Source organism: Manacus candei, unplaced genomic scaffold (assembly GCF_025592945.1).
Source record: "Manacus candei isolate 608988 ecotype Guabito, Panama unplaced genomic scaffold, ASM2559294v1 h1tg000109l, whole genome shotgun sequence".
Lineage (NCBI taxonomy): Eukaryota > Metazoa > Chordata > Aves > Passeriformes > Pipridae > Manacus > Manacus candei.
The window spans coordinates 3,475,757-3,496,472 of NW_026138157.1; the positions used below are offsets into that span (position 1 = coordinate 3,475,757).

At 47.1% G+C, this 20,716-nt stretch overlaps 1 protein-coding gene across 1 annotated transcript; it reads right to left on the reverse strand.

Annotated features, from left to right (window-relative positions):
• Window positions 1–8,458: 8,458 nt before the first annotated feature.
• Window positions 8,459–16,606, reverse strand: LOC127461614 (extracellular tyrosine-protein kinase PKDCC-like). The gene is made up of 7 exons (XM_051769607.1): window positions 16,091–16,606; window positions 15,803–15,925; window positions 13,445–13,716; window positions 12,559–12,638; window positions 12,364–12,468; window positions 10,693–10,869; window positions 8,459–9,301 (listed from the first exon to the last, which is right to left on the reverse strand). Exons 1-7 carry the CDS (start codon window positions 16,604–16,606, stop codon window positions 9,198–9,200), a joined length of 1,377 nt encoding a protein of 458 aa, XP_051625567.1. The 3' UTR covers window positions 8,459–9,197.
• Window positions 16,607–20,716: the final 4,110 nt, after the last annotated feature.

The window sequence follows — 20,716 nt, forward strand, 5'->3', positions numbered from 1 at the left end:
GAGGACCTGGGCTCAGTAGATGGGTAGAATCACATTTCCAGCAGCACATGGAGTGCAGCAGCCATATCTCTTAGCTTACACAGACAAGTATTGGCACCGGGCTCCTGGACTAGGATTCATTTCACAAGTCTGTGTCTGAACAAGTCAACTCGGACTGCTTCAATATTCGATAGGAGCTCTGAGGATGTAATTCATCCCGTGCAGGAGCAGATGCCTAAAGGGGTCAAATGCATTGCCCCAGCAAGGGCCTGTTTCTCTCTGTTGATTACAGCTCCTCTGCTGGTGAGGTCCCGTGGCTGTGGTGGAGGTGGCTGGACACAGCACAGTGTGTCGGTGGCTCAGCACTGCCTCAACATGGGACCATGGCCGTGGATAACTGCAGCTCCTTCACAGAGGTGACAGTGCCCTGGGGCACCCAGGCAACACCCCCTGGCCAAGCAGGCTCCTGGGAACACCACAGCTCGCTCCTTGGAACACCACAGCGGGCTGCTGGGAGCTGGGTTGCACGTGGTGCCTTGGGGCAGGGTGTCCCTTCACAGGGATCCTGGACAGATAGTCAACACATATCCGAGGTATTTTGAAATACCAGGTGAAACCAGTCCTGTGCTGAAGCAAGAGTAGAACATGAATGAAATAGGATTTCTTGACGAGGTTGAAGCAAGGTGCGCCCTTCCAGCATAAATCGCCACATGGCTTAAGAAACAGCCTCCTCTGGAGGTGCCACATGCACAGAACCATAAACAGAACCAGCAGATTGAGCCAGCACAGAGCTTCTGTGCTCATCCAAGGGATGTGCAGGAAGGCAGTGACTACAAGTCTGGGAATGGGCCATGGCAGCTGTGCAGTCACCAACTCATTCTGAGGACTGTATGGAGTGGCTGTGTCACATTTGTGATGGTGCTAAAAACCAGCCAAATCTTCATCTTTTGGAAAGACACATCTTTCTGGGATGCCATGAAACAACACTAAAACAAGTTACTCAGAAGCCTGCCACTTTTAAAGCCCCCAGGCATGGCGCAGCTTGACAGCAGCTCAAAGGCAGGGCCAGGCAGACGCACCCACTGCGCTGAGCCCTGGGACGGGGGAGAGGCTCGGGGACAGCACAAGACCTGGCCATTTCTGTGAGAAGCACTGAGGCAAAAACCCACAGCATGAGATTCACACCCAGTGTGTGAGACTTGATGGGTCTGTCACTTTGCAGAGCCAGGCTCTGTCCCCCAGCGAATACGGATGACAAAAGGACAGATGCTGCCAGACTGTTTGGCCTTGCTGTCGCTGCAAAGGCAATGACACTTGACTCAAAAACTTGGCAGCTCTGGAAGAGGAGTCCCAGTTCCTTGTCCTGCCCACAGGACTGTGGCTCTCCCCCAGAAGGACGAGACCATCTGGGTTTCTTGATGATATTTCCTAACCCAAGGGAAAGGAGAAACCCTAGAAAATGCTGGGCTTGCAACTCTTTTTAAACAAGTTTGAACATCTCTGTTTGGGAGAGTTTGAATATTCAGGCCATGCTTCTGCATGGCCCCAAACACCAGATCCTACCTGCATCCTTCCCCCCTTCAGAGCCTCCTTTTGCTCTGAGAGGGGAAGGGAAACAGTTTGCCTTGGCAAACAGCTTGCTAGGAAAACGATGAATTCAAGAGCACGTGTAGCTTGTGGTTGAAAAAACTCGTCTGATCAGCAGAACTTTTATCCCTCAGCTTCTAAGGGCAGATTTAGTCTCAAGGCCAAGCTGCCATGTGGTTATAAAATAGAAGCAGGCCTGAAGAACTGATCTAACTTTCTTCAATTGTCTATGTATCTTTAATCATGTTCACCACTTAAAATGCAGCGGAGCTGGCAGCTGATAATTAGACTGAGCCTGCAGCAGCATGGCCAGTGGCCAGATCACATGGCTCCTTTCATCTGCATATTTATTCATTTAAAGGAGAGGAAAACTTTCATAACATTTTAATAACTAGGTTCTTCTGAAGCCACAAGTCCAGTCCTCTGGGCTTAGCCTACACTCTCTTTCTGATCTTACATAAGTGGAAGAAGGTGGGGCGTTTTGTTTGTTCTCCCTATTCTCTTCTGTGCATGAACATGCAAAGCCAATCCTCTCAAGTTTGGGGTCCTCTGGAGGATGGGAGGGTCAGGCAAGGTAAAACTGCACTTCTAAGGATGAAGGTATAACTTTGATTTGGTTCCTGGCGTGGGAACAATACCCCTTTCCCAAGATAGCTCATCTACAGACTGGCAGAAGTGAAGCTCCTTTGCTAAACAATGGCTCCAAACAAAGAATTCCTGATATCTGTATTTCAAACAGAAGCTACAGTGTATGTTGGCTGTTGCACTTCTTATCACATCACTGTCAGATTCAGCCCTAGGACAGTGATACTTCAGACCACAAGCTGAAAGATGACAAAATGCAGGGAGCTGGTCCCAGTCCAGGTCTGTAGATGCAGGAGCTCTGTCTCCATGCAAGCTGCCAGACACAGTGATGGGTGGGCAGTCTCCCTACCTGAGGTGCCTCCACCCTCCTCCCATGGGCAGATGCATCCTGGCAGTGCCTGACCACTTGCCACTGCCCCAGCTACTGCCTTATCTCCTGGTGGAGCAGTATCAGGGTGATGCTGCAAGGCGCTGTGACAAAGGGGATGCTGTCTCCATCTCTCCTCCCTATGGGTGGCAGCTCCCTTGACAGCCTTGGTGACATCCTGCAGGGTCCTTTGCAGTGAGGCTTTGCAGACCGTCCTCACTCTCCCTGGAGGCACCAGTGGCATGTGCACATGGGCTTTTCCATTAGCACCCAATGACAGCCACTATCAGCAGGAAAACAGAAGGTGAGGATGAGAGACTAATCCTTATGCTGCGGTGTTGTCTTAGTAAGATGGAGGAAGCACTGTTAAAACAACATGCCACTGATTCCTTTCAAAGATGAAGCACTTGGTTAAAATAAATCAAAAAACTATTTAATGAGAGGCAGTTCTTAAACACTATTACTTTTTTAAAAGGAAAAGTTAGCTATTCTGTGCTGGAAGCAGCTTCTACTGGAGGTTTTCTGGGTGAATCAAAGAACATTTTGCTGATTTGTAAGGGTCTTGGTAGAGGCTTTAATTGTTGTTTCCATACAGCAAGCAAACAAACATACCAATTGCAATGATTAGGCAATTTCCAGGGTACGTCTTCAACTGACCTTTAGCTGTGCCAGTAAAACTTTGGGGTTTGATGCTTTTGGGGTTTTGTACTCTAGAGTACAAGTGAATTTAGGCTGGTGCCACTGCTTTGTTTCAGAGGTGTTGTTAATTGGCATAGTCGAGTAACAATAGTTTTGCTAGACAAAGTGAAAGAGTCAAGCCCAGAAAAATGCAAACCATGGCATTTACTCCACTGGGAGGGACAGGGAATTGTTTCTTGTGTATTTAAAGAATCAGAATAAACAAACAAGAGCAAGATTAATTGAGAGTGGGAGTACATGACTCCCTTCCCATGTGAATGAGCAACAGCACTGGATGAGACAGCAATGCCAAAATGTTTCTTGGCATTTTCCTCTGGTGGTCCCAGAGAATTTCCTTTGCACCTCAGTGTTCCCAAGACATTCATAAACCACTTCTCTGGCTACCCAATGTGATGATAAACTTGTGTCCCCAGGTTTCATTATCAAGCTTTTAATCTAAGCCTGAACTCTCTGATCTGTCATCTGAAGTAGCGGGGGAATTTGCAGCAGGGTTTTTCCCAGCAAACAAAAACAGTTCACTTACTAAAGACATTATGTAGAATATATAACTTACAGATAGAAGAATTTGGAAATCTGGATGTTTATTTTGTAGTTTTGGGGATTGCTGTTGTTTAACTTCATTATGAGGCTGTATCTTACATTTCCAATATTGTAAGTAGGGCAACAAATTTCAACCAAAAAGAGTACTTGAGACTCCTATTGATTTTGATGGGGTTTGTGGATAAATACTGACAAACATTACATAATGTAGGCATTTACATTTTCTTAAGCCTTGTCTAGACTTGGATTTTGAAGGTGTGATACACCATGTGACTAATACAATGCAGTTAAGGCAATGTGGTTTTAATGCACGGCTTTAACCCTGGTTGTTTTCAGGCAGCTATTACTTCATTGTATTTAGCAATTACTAATCTAGAAACCATCAATGGTAAATGAAAAGAGAGGTTACAAATCAAAGGCAGGCTGATCTTGCGGTTACACCTTTCAGATGTGGCCTCCTGCTACACACGGCTATCTCACCTCTGACAGTACAGAAATAAGGGCTCCCCAGCCCTACTTACCAACACCTGTGTGGTACTACTTCCCCAGGGAAGTGGTGGAATCACCGTCCCTGGAAGTGTTCAAAAAACATGTAGATGTGACACTTAGGGATATGCTTTAGTGGTAGACTTGGCAGTGCTGGGTTAATGGTTGGAGTCAATGACCCTAGAGGTTTTTTCCGACCTTAACAATTCTATGATTCTGTGATTCTATGTGTTGGCTGCAAGAGTAAGAGGCTGTGGGGCCATGTGTGGATGTTGAGGGTGTGGGCCTGCAAAAGGTTAACAAGTAGGTACGCTGGGGACTGGGGAGGTGAGTAAACTACAGGAGGGAGAGATCTGAGTGTGCAGCCACCAGGTGTAGATTTGAGGTGGGGGACAATAGTGGTTATGGTACTTGGGAGTGGGTGAGGATAGGGCAGTTGATGTAGTGGGTACAGTGAAGGGACATAACTTGGTGCCCAGAAAGGCCAAGCATCTTAAAATGTTATCAGCATCTCTGTCTCCTCCAAACCTATGCCAAGAAGCTTTCCCTACCAATGAACCCAGTGCTTCTGCCATCTGGGATGGCTGGCTAGAAGGGCTGAGGGTCTAAAGGCCTCAAAGCACAAGCCCTTGCCTGGAGCTCTCACACAGATCCAGGAGCTGAATTCCAAGCAGAGGAGTCTGGCAGCTGTTCTCTCCTGCCATCACCCATCCTTGGTACCCTCAGACCTGTTTGAAGTAATCTGATACATTTTCCCACTAGCCAAGAACTATAATTCAGGGAAAATCCACCATCCTGGAGTAAGTACATGCTGCAGAAGAGGCAGAGGTGACCATGGTTATCCCTCATAAAATTCTCTTCTGTGAATATTCCCATCTCCACTGTGGTGGCACGTGGGTACACTGGGACAATGGAACCAAGGAGGAGGATTATTCCAAGTGCTATAGTTAGTGAGGATGATCCACTCTGAAGTCCTTCAAATCCATCATGATGGGCCATTCTGGATACTGGAGTCACACTTCCCTAATTCCTCAAACTGGAGCCCAAACCAGCTCTTTTGACCCAGTAGGGCCAAAGTGCTCTGACTTCTATCCACAAAGATCAGTGCTTGGTACATCAATTTATAGCAGTCCTTACAAAAATCAGGGTTAATCCAGATGTGTGATTTGGGCCTAAAACTGCCTGTGATAAATTCCTCTTTTTTTCCCCAAATTAACTTGAAAGTTTATCTATTTGAATGTTGTGTAGAGCATCGCTTAGAGCATTGCTTAGAGCATCAAAGTTTGCAGAATATGCCATGTAGGAATACAAGTATGACACTCATTGGTACTTGAACCTTGCCTGATGCACCAGGAGTTGTGTTTTCAGTACGAGGCTCTGTCCTCCTTGCTCTGCTTTTCAATCTCTATGAAATCACCAGTCATGTAAACGCCTGTGCAGACATACTGAACGTGAGTAATGCAGCATCTGTTGCTATTAATTAAACTGTAGTTTATATCTTTGGAATACATGGTATTATCCTCGATGGATGTGGCTTTATCTCTGTTATTACAATATGGAATTAATTAAGAATATTAAAGTTTGTCTTTAAAAAAATGATATTTCCAACTTTTATCTATGGAGGCAACATTTTCATATCCATTCTCTCCTAAAGGCAGCATCCTTTGGAAAGATGTCATAGACACATTTAGGTAAATATTATTCCTCCAGCACACATGGTTTCCATTGCAATTGATCCCCTGCTGTCTCCTTCCAAGCACTTTCCTCTGTTACATATTCCACAATGGTGGCTGAAATACTGATCAGCGATAGCAGAGACAAACTGACTCCAGCAGTTGGGAGTTTTAAGGGCAGCAAATGTTTGTATCTGAGTTTGTATGTACTGTAGTTACTGAAATACAGGTTTTAGGTGTGCACTGAAATTTTCACTGGCATTGAAAGTCTAAAGTTGCTTGAGACAGTTATAATTTAATAAAAGGATAGGATGAAGAAAGACTGACTGAGTGAGATGGGACATAAAGATAGTGCACTACAAAACAACCACAGGGGCCCAAAAGCTGTAGAGGAAATGCTTGCTCCCGTAGCCTCCCCTTAGGGTTGTGAGCAGCCTGGGTGCTTCACACAGACCTGGCATAGAAGCTGCACCTGAACTTCGAGTGAGTTGCCTGAACCTTGGGGGTCACAAGCTGCTCTCTGGAGGCTAGCAGAGAAATAACCCTACATGCTTTTAAACTGGCACAGCCATTGGTAAAAGTTTCTTAACAGATGATAACAGCAAGAAGCTGGGAAAAAGCAGGGTGGGAACTGCTTTTTCCAGAGACTATGTTTCATCAAACACATGTCAAACTACAGTTCCAGATGTGGTAGGGTGAGAAAACATTTTGCATCACCCAACATTCACTGGGCACCATTGGGCTGCAGTGGGATGTCACCCCAAATCAGACTGAAGCTGGCACGCCCACCAGTGCCATGAGGAGCTGCACAGAAGTACAAGGAAAATTGGTGCATACACTTTTGCCAGCATATTTGCAGCATCTTCTAAGACTCTAGGACATGAACAGCATTGGACATAAAGGTGTGCTTGCGCCCCAGTTGTTTCTCTGTGCTAGCAGGATGAATGTGCTCATGAGGGTTCAGGCTCTAAGAATGCACCTACTCATTTACAAAGGGTGGTCTAAACATCCTACAAAAGCCACTTGCTGTGGCAACAGCAGATGGAGCATTGTGATACTTTGGAGCCTAGCTTCTCCTTTTATTTATTTATTTATCATTATTATTATTCCTTGTTTATTATTATTACATCTGTTCAAAACTTTTAAGACAGGATGACGTGGTTTCTGCTCCCAGGGTCTAACTGCAGGTTTGACACTGGAACATGCGTTTACCCAAGCAACACTGCCATACCCTGCACCTTCACCATCTGCTGAGGGGCTGGACCTGACTGCCTGGCAGGCAACCTAAAATGAAAACTTGACAGAGAAATGTGCAGTGTGAAAGGAGCATAGCACAACAAAATACATTTATTTTTTTTTTAACTGGGGGTTATTTTTAAGATGGGAAGATCTTTCTAGCACAAACTGGAATCATTTCAAGTTCTGCATTCTGTTTCTTCCTCTCTGAAATGACCCCAGGCTGGCCCTTGCCCTTGCTTTGGAGAATACTTCTGATGTGTACCTCAGGAGGCTGAGATACCGAAAAAACTCCCATTACCTTTTGCTAATGTAGAGCACCACACAGCAGATGCCAGAAGCCCTGCTCAGTAAAACAATAGTGGACCCCTGGAAGGACTTATCCTTCAACTTCCACAGGATCCACTGTAATGGAGAGAGTGGTCTGTGGCTGTCCATTTAAAAAGCCTTGCCTTCACAAAGCCTGTAGCAATGTGGCCATCACTAAAAGCCTTCTTGTTGTGCTAACTAGGAATTCTCATTAATTGGTATCACTATCAGAGTCCTCAAGACCCAGAGTAAGCAGCAGGGGTTACAGTGCATGAGAAAGCCCCCATGCAGTGGCATTGCTGTAGGTTAATTGACTACTAATGACCTGAAAGGTGAGGTCCTGCACTAGGAAACACAGGGCCAGACCATCAAAACCACAGCACAGCCCCAGACAAGAGCTCAGGAGCCTTTGTCCGGAGGTGCCCCAGCAGCTGCAAGACCCCAGAAGGAAATGGCCACACCACTGTAGGCTACAAATGGCTGTATCCCTAAAGTGGTCATTTACAGTGTGGGCTAAGCAGAAAACAATGTGGCATCACCCAGTGTGGCTCTCCTGCACAAGGCCAGAGACTTCCCCTATAAGGCATGAGGTCAGTGGCCATCTGGGCTTTCCCTGACCATGCTACAGCAGACAAGGTGCTGTATGGTCACTGCTTCCATGCATTGCCATTGCTATCTGTTACAGTCTGAAATTATATTAACCCTCACCTATTTTTCAGAGGCCACATCTACAATTTTAGTGAAGAGCAGTTGCAGGAGGCTCTTGGGACCAGACTGTCTCCTCTACACTTATGAGCCTGCTAGCACAGCCACAGAGCATCCTCCAAGCCCTAAGTGTCCAAGGGGCTCAGGAACATTCATACACTGCTTAAAGCACTCATAGGCTGGCCTCAGGACTGGGTGATGCTAGGTGAGATAAAGGTGGTAAACATATTTGTTCATTTGGTTGCAGTAAAGACTTAGACAATTAAAGAAAAGAAAACTTTTCACAGCATACTTAGAATAAAGTCATTCTTTATCATACAAAGTCACACCTTACACATAAATAATTTGAATGTCTTGCTCTTTCATGGAAAGTAACAGAGAAAAACCTTCAAGGTTGATACATGGGAGCTGGTATTAAAAATCACATAGGATCAAACCCAAATCCTGGATCCAGAGTTGACCTATACACCGCTTCCCTCCCCTACACTGGAAGGAACTGAAACAGGACCCTCGTTGGAAGACCACCCCCATCATCAACCTCCAGGTAAGGATCTCCACCCTGCACCCTTGGCCCCCTCACTGAAATCCCATCCTTTACATTTGCAGTGGTATGAAATCCCAATTGGTAGCTGCAGAAAGAGCCATTACCTTCTGGAAAGTGCATTATCCATAGGTTTTTGGAGGTGACTGAAATAACAAAGCCTACCCAAGCTGGATCCCTTGCAGCTATTTCTATTTCTTGACTGACAAGCTGGCCAAAGCAGCAAAGCTAAGTATTGCACAGTCTAGCGGCATTTGACTAAAACTGGGACCATTTATGTGGAACAGCAGTGTGGGAACAGAAAATAAGCTAGCGGAGCAGCAATGAGAAATCTGAGCTTTGATCAAGGAGACAGCAGCATTTGACTCTATCTGAACTGGCAGGGAGATCCCATCCCAAAGCAAAATAAAATATGTCATTCTTTCCAGCAGATGAAATTCTCCCCAGCGGTTTGTTCCTCCCAGGATCATTTTATGTGATCTCATTGTCTTTAAAGTCTTTCCCCTGAGGAAGCCGAACGTTTAATATAGACTACAGCATTAGTATCTGGTATTAAATCAGTCCAGCTACTCTGAAATGAGGCGAGTGGGCGTCCTGGAAAGGAAATAAAAACACAAGTTTAATAGAGGAGACAGGTTCACCTTGACCCATGCTATTTATTGCAAAAGACACAGTAACATACTGCTTGCCTAACAGAGGGTCACTCTGCCCTGCCATAGATGTGTTTTACACCCCCAGTAAACTCCAGATGCTCACAGAGCATGCACAAGGAATGCATCAACCAGCCCTGGAGGCTTTTACGTCTTGCTTTGCTTTTCCAAGCTGCCCTAAGAGGGACTAGCACATTCCCACAGCTCTCATTAATCCAACCGGCAAACTTAGGCACTCGGCATTTCAGCCACGCACTTTTTGCATCTTTGGCTGCAAAGGCGAGCTGTAAAACTGTGAGGAAGAAAAAATATCAGGAAGGGATTAAAGACTGCAGACACGGTACGGGATGTCAGGGATCAGCACCCAAGCCAGGTGCTGCAGAAGGGGTCTCTGTCCCATGTGCTTGTCCTGCATCCTCGCTGCCACATCAAGCAGGATTCCTTCCAGGCAGGCATCACACACAGCAACTAACAGCTGCCCCGTGAGGGAGCCAGATGAGATGTATTAGGCACAGCTCAGACAATCCATTGCTGGTGTGAAGTTGGCTCAAAGAGATTTATGTTGCATCCGTGCAAGCACTCTTATATCATTAGTTTGCCACATGCCAATTGCACACAAGCGCATAGAAAAGCTGCATTTTTGGTAGTTTTGGGGTTTTTTTAAAATGTCATGTGAGCTGACAAAACACAATTCTTCAGCACCACTGTGAGTAAAAACACTCATTTACCTCATTTAGTGTTTCACTTTAAGAAACAATTTAGCTCACGCTTGAAGTGTCAGCTAAATGAGATAATTTATAATAATTCTGAAAACACGCTAGCTCTAAGAGGCTATAATCAGAGCTAATTACAGGGACATTCTGGAAATCCCTTGGCTTGGGGCTTTAGTTTTGATAAAGGGGATAACAAGTTGTAAGCTATGATTCTTTTAATTACAACAATAGTAACCACCTTCTTTTACATGGCTTCTTTCATCTCTGACAACCCCACAGCTTTGCAAACTATCCGTACCACAGGGATTGTTTAGCCTAACACCAAAGTGAAGCAATCTCTGCAAGAAACAAGTAACTGTTTCACAATACCTAGCAGTCCTGTGCAAAATTAGTAGAGGAGAAAAGGTGCAGAAGGAGAACATAATTTCTCTTGTGTCTCCTCAAAAATATTCGGGGAATTTTTGGATGCCCACAGTGGCAGCCGTCTGATCTTGAGAGTAAGGAAGGCAGCTTTTACATGCACCTGCAGACTCAAGGCACTAAGGAGGAAGGCAGCAGCATCACCTCCACTCAAAACTGAGGAAGCAGGGGCACCACGTGGCAGTGCCCTGTCACAGCTCACCTGTCCACGTCCTCTGCTGGGTGATGATAAAACTCTGACACTGTGACTGGGAGTTACAAATTGCAGCAGCTTCCTCGGCGCTGTGAATGGACAGCAGACATCCCAGGTGGCTGTAGGAGGGCCAGCACTTGTAGTCTTCTCCTTCCACTGTTCGGAAACCCTTTAGGGAGATGTAGTCTGGGAACAGAAAGAAGGTGTCTAGGGACACACTTAAAAGTGCACTTTTGGAGACTAGTTATGCCACACACTTAGTGAGTTGCACTTCAGTGAAACTCTCCAAAGAAATGGGATAGACTGAACTGACCTGAGTAGATGGAGTGGGCATGGAGCTGCAAAGTTAAAAGAAACCCAAATCCTGCCTTTTGGTTCTGCTATGGAACACAGGACAGCAATTCCCCCACAGATGTAGGAGAGGGGGCAGGGCTCTCAAGGATGAAGGAACAGGGGTGCAACCATAGGGGTGGGTGAGAGGAGGCTGCTGCACAAGTACACAGGCCCTCCATTTCTTATCCAGGGAAGCCAACCCCACTGTAGCCTCTCCTACACCCCATCCTCAACAGCAGAAGCAGAACCAGCACCAAGCTACATGGGGCACATGCTGACCCACCCATCATGGTTGCCACCCACAGAATCAGGAGATTTAGGAACCACAGTGTGGGAAAGGGAGGCCAGATCCTGCTCCTGATAAGGAGACCAGACAAAAGACAAAAGACCTGACAAGCCTGAGCAGGTAGCTGTTCAGGCTATTGTTCACTGACTGCTAAGAGTCTCTCCCCACCTTCCCACACCTCTATGATCATTATGGCACACCGCTACTGGGCCAGTTGTGAAGCCAACAGGTAGGTGTTGCTGGAAAATACTAGTAATTCTTGTTAAAGCTGCTGGTTCTTCCATGCAAATGGCTGGGTATCTTTGTTCATAACGGTGCAAATCCTACTTCTTTCACATTTAAAGAGATTTCCTTCTGCAAACCACCATCACCTCCCCACCATCTCAGGTGAACTTTCAAGAAAATGCAAACCACAGTAACCACTCGACTTTTGAAGACTTCCTTTTGATCAGCCTCATCTCTCTACCACCAAATGGGTCCTTTTCAGAGGAATGCATCTCATAAAGGCTCATTTATCCATCCACAGGTCAAATGGAATGGTTTTCAGAAAAACGGAACTTAGAGGGCACGAGGTCCCAGTCACACTGCCACACTCATCTCACTGTTGTCACTTCCCCACTGTATGTTCCCATAATAATCTGTGCTCAGCAGACAGAAGTCATCCAGTGAAATGGAAAGTTTCAGTATCAGCCCAGAAAACTGACCTATTGGTCCACAGGATAAGATGATCCCAAGAAGAGACAGGAGACACTCTGCTTTAGTTGTTTAAGCTATCCCAAATACAGTCACTTGAAACACTGATGCTCATTGTGAGAGGAGTATTTAGAAGCACATCTCCATCTGTAGGCCAGATTGTCTGCACTGCTTTTACTTTGCAAAGCAATGCAATCATGTATGGCTCCCATGAAAAAACAACGAAAGGCTGCTCAAAAAAAAGACACTTCTGATTTTTTTCTGGCGACTATACACTGCCTGTATGTATGGGAGATCAGAATTTGACCAGTTACCAATTCCACACTCCCTCAGTAGTTATGCTACTTAAAGCATTCAAAATCAGGTACCTTTTAAAAGAAGAGGTCTTTTCTGCAGATAGAGCCCAGACTTGTACAGATGTAAAACCTTTTCAAAAGCTCTCATGGTTTCATTTATCCCGTATCGTAAATCACCTACATTTAAGGAAAAAGATGACAAAGATAAATAATTCCATGAAATACTTTTTAGTTCCAATAAAGAAGTTCATGGGTAATAGCTGGTACCTGTTGCATTCAGAATATCGCTCAAAAGGGGCCGCAAAGCTGGTGGTGCAGAATGTGGCAAAAGATAGGTGAAAAAATACCTGCAAAAAAATCCCACAGACTGATTAGAATACAGTACCTTAATTTCCCTGGTGATTAAGTTGTCTGCATTTTCCCGTGACTTGGTTATCCATATGCAACCAGTAAGTCTGCTTTGGTTATAAAGCTACATTTGAGCACATCTTGCTGCTTCACAGACGGTTCCTGTGATTTGGGCTGAAAGCCTGGTCCTTGCAGCACAGCATGCTGTCAAGTACCACGTGAAATCCACCTTGCAAAGGTTCATGCAACGAAATTCCCCCTCATTCCCTGAGCCTTTTTAATACACTAAGCAATGCATTTCCCAACACACACACAGAAAAAAACCCCAAACCCTAAAAAACAAAACAAAACAAAACAAAAAAACAAACAAACAAAAAAAAAACAAACAAAAAACCTCCAAACCCCAACCAGTGTTAGCCTGTTCCCAGCATCAGGGACTCAAAGCTGGTGGGCTTTGGCAGGTAGCTCACGCTGCCGCTGCTTTCAGCAAACACGGCCCGTGGATGTCAAGCACCGGGGCTTGTCGGGCAAACAGCATGTTCACAGATGCAAGCTTTGGGGCAGGTTTCTAGAGGGCACTGGTGAAAGGGAGCAGCAAAAGAAAGATGCCTTCATTCTCACCAGACAACAACTGCACTATTTTTCTGCCTTATAAGGAAAATAACTCGCTTCAAAGTGATCCTTAACTACCGTTTGACAGAGGTGAGGGGAATCACCGCACAGAAGAAACACAAGATGCTAGAGACTACATGGCAGAGTGTGAGCTCAAACACCCCAGATTTTCCCCCCATCTATCTGGACATACCGATATGCATTGAAAAGATTCTTCTTTTCATTTATTCCTTCGCATTTCCCAACTGCAGAGCATTTGAGAGGGAAGCTTTTGGTAGGGAAGTCAAGTGTGCAGTCAGTATCTTCCTTGCATGACAGCTCCTCAGTGCTGGCATCATCCATGTCTGTCACTTTTAGGTTTCCATCCACCATAACAAACTGCCTCGGCTGGAAATCCAAGAGGACTATTGAACCCAGGGGGGAATGTGCCAAGTAAAAGAGCAGTTTCACAAGACTGAGGCAAATCTGAGAAAGAGAAGATGAATATGCATGGAAAAAACAGATGAAAAACAGCTATTAAATTGGAAGTAGAACAAAGGACAGTGCATTCAGTGAAATTAAAAGGGAAAAAAAGCATATAGAACTTAAAAGGTAATTATATGTATGCTACAAAATTTATTATCAACATTGCCACAGGATTTGACTGGTAAGTAGTTTAGCAACATTTTTTAAAAATGTGTGTATACAAAAAGAGACATTTGCAGTTAGAAGAACTAGAAGAGAGAGCTGTGAGGAAAACAATAGCAGTCTTCATGTTTCAGGACCTATATTGATTTGCTAGTTGAAATCAGAAGGGTTTTTCCCATTCTGGCATAGAATTAATAGATTCTTCTCCCTTCCCTCATGCTGCTCCATACAGACTTAGGCTCCATAGTCATTAATACCAGATTCATGCCTTGATGTATCACTCAGCAATATGAATTTGGGCACACAGTCATGCTTCTGAAGAATCAGTCAAAGCACACAATATATTTACTGCCAGCTCTTTTGCTTTTATGTACCAACTTTCTGGCAGCAGGGAAAGGTCAGAGAATACCTGACCCAGCAGAAAGCTCAGTAAATGACCTTTAAATAAACTAGAGCTAGAAGAGTGCATTAATTCTGCGCCAGCACTTTGCTCAAGTAGCTTTTTGCAGCAGTTTTCATTCAGTATCAGGAGCCCTGGCATCAGACAAGCTGTATCCTCAGCTGGGTGTGCCAGGCAGCCTCACGCCACCCCTCACTGCTATCGATAGTGATCTGTGCAGGCGTGAGGGTTTTTTCCCTTGGAACAGCTCACACAGTCGCTGGTATCTGATGTGGCTCATCCGAGGGGAATCCCATATGTTTAGACGCCCTAATTAGGACACAGGACTAGACAGTACCAGTGTAAATTTTGAATTAGTGTCTTCATCAGTCAAGAGATTACTAAAATCTTTAATGCCACTGTACCAGACCTTACCATCAGCTAATCCAGCATCATGAGTTTCTAGCTCTACAGGAGACTTTGGCACATTGGAGAAGATGAGGTGCTGGGAAAACTATGTAGAAACCAGTATGAAACTGTCTGTAAGCAGTAGAACTCTACAAGCCAAGAGAAATTATGCTGGAAGCTCTGATGCTATTTTAACTTGTTTAGTGAAGCAATCATAAGAATCCCAGCTCCATATCTCACAGTCAAGTGAGCACAGTTGCCACACTCCCCCTCTGGCTTGGATGGCAAGGCTCCTCTTCAACATTAAGGACCTCATGCAGGCAGGGAATTTATTTTAGGACTTTTGTGTTTTTATTTTGCCCAAAGCATTTCTTGCTGAGATTAAGATACCCATGCTCCTACATGATGATCTGTTTCCTCCTGGGACCCAAACAAGTAATAGTGAACCCCCAGCTGAGCCCTTGAGATAAACTGTAATGCAAGCTATAAGCAAAATAAGTGCCACGTCACAAGTCCATTATGTTCCTGGGGAGCATATGAGTCCCTATGTGGGACGCTTAAGAGACAAGGTAGATCTCTCTAGCAGGGCCTCAATCCTAGCACCGACAGCAGGAGAAAAGCAGTTTAGTAGTTTTTGTACTACAGTAATACTTAAAGGGCCAGGATCAAAATCACCACACAAACATATGGTGAGGGACACGTTGCTCAGCTTGCTGCCTCAAACAGGTAACACACATCAAACAACTCGGAGCACAGTGAGGCGGCTCTCCCGAGGGGTCTCGCTACCAAAGTCCCTTTGCATATATATAACATAGAGGAAGAACTAACGATATAGTGTAATAGCGGGTATTAACCACCATCCCAGCACTGAGCACGAATTTGTGACTACCCCCTCCCAGACGTAGTTCTTCTAACTTCGCTCTAGAGAGAAGGAAACTTAGCGGTGAGATGCCAGGCTGGGGCTGTTTTAACGGGATATAAAAGGACTGAAAGCGAAACGATTTACGGACAATTTGCGAGAGCAAAGTGTCAGCAGGAGAATCCCCTTTGCCCCAGCAGGCATCACCGGCTCTTTGCATTTACCCAGTTTGTGGTCTAAAACCGACTGATAAAACTCCGTTTGTGTTGTTTCCTTACTTTAAATCTTTCCTCCCAGGGGGTCTGCAGGAGCTGAATCATCTCCAGGGGGGATCCCAGCTCCAGCATGGCTGTGACCCGCAGCTCAGCATCTCCGCTGTTCTCATAGCACTGGCCGTGCAGCTGCGGGAGAGTACAAGCGATGGTCGGTCGGGGCGCCGCCGCTGCCAGCGCCAGGCAGGTCGGGGCCGCCGGGGGACAGCGCGGGCAACACGGAGGGACCGGCTCAGCCCTGGCACCGAGCCCCGCCGTGCCCAGGGAGAGCCCCCCGCACCGCTCTCGCCGTACCTGTACGATGCCGGGGTGCTGCAGGCGCTGCAGCAGCGTCACCTCCTTGAGCACCTTGTAGGCGGCCAGGCGGCGGCAGCCGGCGGGCGCCCCGTACCGCTGCACGCACCGCCGCACCTCCCGGCCCGCCCCGTGCACCGACTTGAGGGCGACGGCGCCGCCGCCCTCCAGCACCGCCCGCGCCACCACCTTGGTGAAGCCCCAGCCCAGGATGCTCACGGCCGTCGCCCGGCTCAGGTCGCCGCAGCCCAGCCCGCCCGCGGCCGCCTCCCCGCCGCCGCCCGCCGCCGCCTCCAGCCGCCGCAGGTCGCGCCGCCTCTGCCGCAGCTCCTCCCGCAAGCCCGGCGGCAGCAGGAGCGGCGGCGCGGAGCCCGGCTGCGCCTCGCCACCAACACCGCCACCGCCGCCGCCACCGCGGCCGGGCGGCAGCGCCAGCAGCGCCAGGGCCGGCAGCGCCAGCAGCGCCGCCGCGCTCAGCCGGGCGCTCCGCCGAGCCCGCCCCGCCGCCGCCGCCATGGGGAGCGGGGCTGCCCCGCCGCCGGTCCCGCCGCTCTGCCGCCCGCGCTCCGCCGCGCCGGGAAAGGCGAGCAACGCCGAGGGGGCGTGTCGGGCGGGCGGCACTCGGAGCCCCCACCCCGGCACGGACCGCCCGCGGAGGGGAGGTGGCGGTTCTGGAAGAGGTGGCCCCGGCTGGGAAGCCGAACTGCCGAGAGCGAGCGGTGCATCCCCGGAGGCGCCCGGCCACCCTCCGGCGGCGGCTGTTTGTGGCAGAACACGCCGATTTCCAGGGGTGTGAGTTTCGTCAGCCCCGATAGAGATACTGCAGCGCGCGGCCGAGGGATAGCTGTACAATGGGTTACAATTAGTAAGGACTGAGATATCACGTTCCCCTGCCTCTGGAAAAGCTCGGGTTAGGTTCCTAAGAAAAGCAAAGACTGGCAGTCTCTCTTATTAGAAGGATAAGCCCTATTAAGTTGAATCAGCAAAACACTGCCTAAAGCACAGAACTGTAATTTTTTACAGAAAAAAACCCCGCCAACAAAACCAAAAAATCCTCCTCCTCCAAAACCAGCCCGTCTAGGCAGAGAACACAGCTTTATCATTTATTTCCGAGGAAATTGATCGGCCTGGTGACAAAGCCAGCTCAGGACTGCCTTCTGTAACACACGTGTACCTGTGCAGGAGAGGAAAGTACTGCCGAGGTGGCTGGAGAAGCCGGACAGGTTCGTGCCGCGGTTCTGTCACTGGCTTTAGGCACGTGTCTGCACTGGGCGCTGCTGTGCTGGAAGTCAGTCGGGTTAGCTTAGGGCGAAGGCAGATACAATTTGTCTGCTTTTAATTTAGGCAATATGCAGTTAATTCTCCTCACTGAGCAGCCTGAAACACCAGCCCAATGGGTTGATTCACTTTTTTATTTACCTTTATGCTACTGGGCTAGAAATTAAAACAATGGTCTGCCTCTCCATCTAGTTTGCTTCGTTTTCTGCCCTAATGTTTTTGGTGGCAAAACTAGCCTGAGAGACCCTCCCCAGAAAGGGAGAGGTGATGCACAGCACAGTTGGGTGTTGGAGGTTGGAGGATGCCCATCTCACTTTTCCTCTGTTAGCTGGGGTGCCTGCTATTTCCCAGGTGCTGCCCTGTTCCTGAGGGACACAGCTCTGCTGAGAGCCTGCAGGTTCTGCCTGCACCAGGAGAAGACTGGTGGGGCATCCACTGGGACACAATGGGTGAGATTACACGGGGTTTGTCCTGGTTGTGATCAAGCAATGAGACTGCTCAGTCCTGCAGTGCTGCTGATGCCCTTAGACACATCTGCTCCTCCATGCCTCCCTCCATGCACAGCAGTGCCTTTGCCTCTCTCCTGACTCACTCATAACACACTCTGTGTGTGCACACTCTGCTCAGGTCACTGTCACAAGTCACCCCTGCAAAGGAACCTTTGTGAAACCTCAGTAAGAAATTCGACTTTAATGTCATGGCTTGAGGGATGGAGATTTTCAGAGATTACAGCAAGGCAGCTATCATGACCAGTGATCCCCAAGGCTATTTTAACAGGAATAATGAATATAAGCAATCACTTACAAATAGGTTTCTTCCCAAAAGCCTGCAGAAAGTTTCCCTTTCGCTTCTTGTTGGTTCAACGCCACTGGAGCAGTCAATGAGACAGAGTATGAGCAGCACCTCAGTGGAGCACAGTTGCTCTGTGAGACAGCAGGAAAAATGAATTCTGAATTCTTCAGGACATTTCCAGATGACAGTTTGGGAAGGGAAGGCAAAACCCACAGTCTGCCTATATGTAAAATAAAGTGGAAAATCTCAGGCCATGCACGGACAGGTTAGAAGCTGAACCCAGAACAGCTCATTCAGTAGCTGAATTTCCTTTGTTGCTTTTTAACCCTAATAGCTCTTTAATTAGTGTCCTTATTTTCAAATCAACTATACATTTGTGTCATATTAATTAATATTCATTGTCACTGGAGAGGTATTAAATGCATTTTTACCTGTGTTTCCAAGGGAATATATGCCAGCTGAGAGTACTATTATCTGATTTCAGCCTGTCCTCAATACTGTAATAGTATCAAGGCCTATTAGAGAGGACTCCCAGATACAAAAAGGTAACAATGACTGATTATTTATTTGCTTTAGAGTAGTACTTAAGATCATGGCTGCCAAGATCATGGCTCTGCTGCGCAAGGCTTTTTGCAGACTATGGCACAAGAGGTGGCCTTGCCTGACAGAGCTGACACTTGAAATAAGAAACAAAGCAAAGTGCTGCAGCAAGGATCTTGCAGAGGAGTATGTGGTCATTTGAGTGTCCCTTAGTTCCTTGGAGGGTTTGTGCAAACAAAAGAGGGGATAGGAAGTAATGGGGGAAGAGACGGAAGGTGAGGGTGAGACAACCCTTACAGAAGAGATGAAAAATCCCACAGAACTGGAGTCTTTTCTGCTGCTTGGTACCAGTACCCCCTGCTAGAATTCTCAGGGTGGACCCAGCATAATCTCTTACTGGATGCTGCTGGTGCCTCAGGCACTGGAGATGCTCCAGTGTCTGCTTTTAGCTTACAGTGCTGTGATCTTCTGAGGAAAGGGGCAAGAGCAAGGCCTAATTAAGTCCATTGGAAAAGAAGGAAGCAATTCTTCAACATTTTTACAATGGATCTGTACAGGAGAAACAAATTCTCCTGCACAAGCCCATTGAGGACACTGGCATGAGGTAGAGTCCAAAACCCTCAGCTGGACCTCAGTATCAGGGCAGTATAGATAGGAAGCAAATCCTATAGATGTACCAATGAGGAGAAGGAGAGCTGGAACGTGCACAGTTCAGTGTGGCAATGTTTCAGAGTGAAAGAAAGGAGATGTGTGGAAAAGAGTTTTGCTGAGAGAAAGAGGACTAAGAGATAAAGGGGAAGGATGGGTTGCAGAAGGTCAGTACTGGAACTAAATGGCCTGCTAGCAGGCTTAGCCTAGCACTACAAATTGGCTGTATAGATGGACAATCTTCAGACTAGTACTGACTGAAAAGTGAAAGTGCCAGATACATTCCTAGGTCACTGGCACTTCATTTTCTCTGTAGCCATGCTGTTAGAGCAGTGCCTGGCCACTGCTGTCCCTGATCTGAGAGTCAAGATGTGCCAGACACCCCTCCTGATACACAGATTGCACATGGCCATCATATTTTGAAGTATAAAAGAGCTTGATAGATGACTGTTCTGTGCCAGTCCACCTCAGTGCCAGGGAAAGGTCCATAGCATATTTCCTTTGCTAATATAGATATCACCAAAGTATTTTGAACAGAGAGGGGGAAACAGTTCCTGTCCTTCAGAAGAGGTGGAAGTCCTACTCCTGAGCACTGTCTGACTCTCAGGAGCTCTGGGGGCCTTTGCTGGCTGAACAAGAAGGAGGATCAGAAGATGATTTGTTCTGCGGGTACCAAACCATTGGAGAAGTTCAGAGCAGAGCTCGTGCATGTTGCAGGTCCTGTGAGGGAGCAAAGAAGTGCTGAACGTAGAGAAAGCAAACTCCTGCAGGGAGAAGTCCAGCTGCTCACTGCAGTGGAAGGCAGATAGCTTTGACCCAGAGCCTGCTGAGACAGCAGAGCAGGACAAGGCCAGGAGACACTTCAGGGATTGAAGGGCAAATACCCGAGTCAGTAATCCCTATTTCTCTAAATCCCCATCACTGACAATTCAGAGGCAGATAAAAAATACTTGCTACCTCTCATGGACCCGTGCATGGGCACACGTGGGCATGGTGAGCAGGGCAGGGCTTGCCACCAACCATTTCACACAGAGATCTTATGTGAGAAGGGAAGGCATTGTAGTAAGTTTTCTGAGCTTGCTAGCTTTGACCTCTTTTTGTCATTTTATTTTCCATCTCCTGAGCCTCCCTTGTACCTGCAGCTGAGAGACTGAGCCTACAGCAAGAAACTGAGCTCACAGGGAATAAAACAGAGTAAAGGGCCTCCCACTCTTCAGCTTCAGTGTCACCTGCATGCAGACTCCAAACCTTAGCATAAGGCAGACAAGCAGAGATTAATTAAAAATAATGTCATCATGTGTCCTGCAGAGCAGACCAAAGCAGTGGCATGGGCAGCATGGAGAAACCTTATAATGACTCAATTGAGAT

Bases quoted from the DNA above. Each gene is read 5' to 3' on its own strand.
- LOC127461614 (XM_051769607.1), bottom strand. From the start codon at position 16,606: ATGGCGGCGGCGGCGGGGCGGGCTCGGCGGAGCGCCCGGCTGAGCGCG. The intron at 12,469-12,558 runs GTACCAGCTATT...CCTTAAATGTAG, and splicing joins CGATATTCTGAATGCAACAG to GTGATTTACGATACGGGATA. The intron at 9,302-10,692 runs GTGAGCTGTGAC...TTTCCTTTCCAG, and splicing joins CCAGCAGAGGACGTGGACAG to GACGCCCACTCGCCTCATTT.